The 4,002-nt window shown below is 34.0% G+C and overlaps 1 protein-coding gene across 1 annotated transcript; it reads right to left on the bottom strand.

The window, feature by feature from the left end:
* Positions 1 to 223: 223 nt before the first annotated feature.
* On the bottom strand, positions 224 to 1,727 carry LOC107852904. The gene is made up of 2 exons (XM_047398279.1): positions 1,351 to 1,727; positions 224 to 1,186 (listed from the first exon to the last, which is right to left on the bottom strand). The coding sequence occupies exons 1-2, from the start codon at positions 1,669 to 1,671 to the stop codon at positions 719 to 721; spliced, it is 789 nt and encodes a 262-aa protein (XP_047254235.1). The 5' UTR covers positions 1,672 to 1,727; the 3' UTR covers positions 224 to 718.
* Positions 1,728 to 4,002: the final 2,275 nt, after the last annotated feature.

Genomic DNA, 4,002 nt, shown 5'->3' with positions numbered 1-4,002 from the left:
GGTACAGTGAGGGGAATTATTCCTTAAGACACTTCGTAAAGTCGGGGGAGTTGGCTTTACCATTCTGTTTCATCTCATTTCTTAAATATAACATACCTCTTGGGTGGATTATTCATAATCTTGTGTGGAGGGTGTTAAAGAACTTCATTAGTGTTCTTGTGTTAGACTTGAACTTGTGTTGAAGTTGTCATTGCCAATATACAGATTTTTGTACCCGAAAACATTGAAAATAACAAAATTTTGATTTATAGTGTTGGACTTTTCATATGAATGACATGTGATAAAATTAAAGGTGCTGCAATTGTCTTTGACTATCCTTTATAACCGCATAATTGGGAAAACCAGAAAGTATCTTTCATCTGGACAACCTAATAATACGTCTGATGGAATGCCATGTTTGACGTACCAAGAATGCTAGAGAGCTGATACACCTTGAGCGTCTCGAATAAGAATCTTCCACCAATAGATCCTATTTCCTCCTGGGGATTCTTGAGGGACTGTTTCCTTCTCAAAATCACATCAGAAATGTACGAAGTCCAAATCTAAGGTCCTACAACTTCTATGTATAATTCAGCAGGTATCATTCCTAAAGCATCCGATACATATCTAACTTCAGTGGCTGCAGTGTTGTCACCAAATATGCATGATGCAAGATAAAAATTGGCATGATATATATCAGTCGCGAGTAATAGGAGGGGTTATACCTCCTGCTACGATATTAGTAGTATTCTGTAAAAGATTGAGAGGAATTCCCTTTTTGTCTTCTTTGGAGTTCTGTTTTCCCTCCAATTCTGTTCTGCTCGTACATGACTTGAGAAAGCAAACACACCAAAATAACCCCAAGAACTGCACCTTTTCTCCAGTCAGAGGATGAAGAGATGAAAACATCTGCAATCCCAACTACTACAAGGCCTATAAGTGCAAGGTAAACAATCCTTCTAGTTGTCGATCCAGCATTTTCTCTACTAAGTTGCTTAATCTTCTCCATCTCCTCCTTAGCTTCTGCTTTGTCCACGGCCACAGTGCGTCTTTGTCTTAGGTTCTTAAAGAAAAGCCATTCATTTCTTTCCTCCTCTATTTGGCCTTCGAATTCCGCTAACTTCTTTTCGTTCTCTTCTATCTCCTGTTTGTTCAATCCCATTGATTCTTCAAAAGCTTGCATTTGGTTCTCTATGTTTCCCATTATCTGCTCCACAAAGAAACAAAAACAAAAAACAACTGTGTTATCAGGAGGATTAAATCCAAAGTCGTGGTCACTCAACTCATAGTGGAAGTCACTTCCTTTGTTGAAAAAAGTTGAAACAAAGGTAACTTTCTGAGAAAATAACAAGTACGTATTAGTTTACTGACCCTTGCACCAGCTTCATCTAGTTCTTTGAGAGCATTTTCACCAATCTGGTCCATTTCAGTATTGGCTTCTTCAGCAAACTGTGTTAGATATGCAGATCTTTCATCCAAGTATTCGGTTAGACGGAGCTTCTGTGTTTGAAGCAATGCAATTGTGGCAAGCAATTCTTGCTGACGGATATCGCCTTTACCATCTGAAGATGAATTTCTTGAGTACTTGCTGAAGGAAACGAAGGTCTTTTTCCTCCTAAAACAACTTGTTCTAATAAAAGAAGCTTGTTGTGCAGGTGTTAAAGAGGAGTGAATAGATTTTAGATGGATCATGTTGTTTGAAATTTGCGCAAGTTCAGGTTAGGAGAATTAACCGCATTTACGGTACCACAAGGATTTTATGAATGGAACGTGTTACCCTTTGGATATAAAAATGCACCAGGTAGATATTAACATTTTATGGATAATTATTTTAAGCAATTATCTAATTGTATAGTATACATAGATGATATATTATTATATACAAAAACTAAAGAAGAACATTTAAAATTATTAGAACAGTTCACAGATATAATAGAAAAATCAGGAATAAGTCTAAGCAAAAAGAAAGCTGAAATTATGAAAAACCAGATAGAATTTTTAGGAATACAAATAGATAAAAGTGGAGTAAAAATGCAACAACATATAGTACAAAAAATAATAAATTCGAAAGAAGAATTAGATACAAAAAAGAAATTACAATCATTTTTAGGATTAGTAAACCAAGTAAGAGAATATATTCCAAAATTAGCAGAAACCTTAAAACCACTGCAGAAAAAATTAAAAAAGGATATAGAATATAATTATGATAAAAAAGATAAAAAACAAGTTCAAAAAATAAAATTACTTTGTAGAGAATTACCTAAATTACAATTTCCAGACGAAAATAAAAAATTTATATATATAGTAGAAGCAGATGCAAGTGAATATAGTTACGGAGGAGTACTTAAATATCGATACGAAGCAGAAAAAATAGAACATCATTGTAGATATTACTCAGGTACGTTCAACGAAACAGAAATAAAATAGGAAATAAATAGAAAAGAGTTATGTTCATTATATAAGTGTTTATTATCATTTGAGCCATATATTGTATATAACAAATTTATTGTACGAACAGATAATACACAGGTACGTTGGTGGCTAACAAAGAAAATACAAAATTCAGTTACAACAAAAGAGATTCGAAGACTAGTTTTAAATATATTAAATTTCACATTTACAATTGAAGTTATCAGTACTAACAAAAATGTTATTGCAGATTACATATCAAGACAAAGCTACACAGACTGAAATAGTAGAGGAAGATACTCTAGAAAAAATACTTAACACCCTAACTACGCTTTCAATGAAAGTGGACAGTATGGGTAATGAGATAGAAAAGCTAAAGACTAATGAAGATAAACTGAAGTCTATAGCTACAAATCAGCTAACTCAGCAATGTGCAGAGCTATGTCGATCGGAAGACATTAAAAATCCAGAGATAGAAGGAGACGTTGGGACACTCCATAAAACCCATAACATTTATCAATCTACTTCTGCAGGTACAAGCAAAGGAGTTAATAGACCAAGATACCAGAATGTAAATATGAACAAAATATTTGAAAAACCATTTACCCCAAAAGCACAAAAAGACCATTTATTCATACCCCCACAAGTTAACACATACCGAGACAGCCTAAACCAAGACAAGAAAATATACAACTACACAGCCCAAAAATACATAGAAAATATATACAGAGTACAAACTTTTCTAAACCACAACCCCAGAGCTACAGATATCAAAGAACCAAATACCAATTATATAACCCAAAAATTACAAGGATACAACAAACTGATAGCACTACCCAAAACTAACCCAAGCCTAGTTAAAACTTGTTTTGACTATGGACTACTAAATACCATATACACCCAAGACGGAGAAGAGTTAACAGCTATGGAGGAATTATACAAGATATTTACTACCTATAAAAGAATAACAAAAGGAACTTTATTTTATATAAAATGTTATACTGCACCAGCAGAGATATTATATGATGAGATAAAACCAGTGATACAAGTTGTAAAGATAGGACTGACAAGAGACATGATTATACCGGAAGATATATCGCGACAACCGGAGATACCTAGAATAGAGATACCAGATTTTTACGCAAATAAAAGACTTATTGGACTAGCTACGATCATACAAGAACTAGCAAATAACTACGCTAACGGAAATCCAATATGGAGCTACTATTCAAGAGACCACCAAATGATATATTCAAATTCGAAAGAACTAAGACAAGCAGATATGGAAGATGTAAGACAGTGGATATTGACACTACTCAACCCAGAAAAACAATCTACCGCACGAGCAATAAAAAAGGGATTTATTTCAGACGGATTATTAACGAGATACTGTAAGATAATTGGACATAAATATCCAGACCACCAATGTTCGAGGTGCAATGGAGAAGATAATATTATTCCAGAGGTACATCTAGAATAAAGAAGATAAAATGACAGCTGGAAGGATAAAGATAAAGAGCAATAATGGAGCAGATACAGAGCAATAATGGAGCAGATACAGAGCAATAATGGAGCAAATACGACAAAAATCAACGGAGACAAGATACTGTACAT

This window comes from Capsicum annuum, chromosome 10, assembly GCF_002878395.1.
Source record: "Capsicum annuum cultivar UCD-10X-F1 chromosome 10, UCD10Xv1.1, whole genome shotgun sequence".
Lineage (NCBI taxonomy): Eukaryota > Viridiplantae > Streptophyta > Magnoliopsida > Solanales > Solanaceae > Capsicum > Capsicum annuum.
The sequence above is the reverse complement of the archived record's forward strand: the minus strand, read 5'-3'. Positions and strand labels throughout refer to the sequence as shown.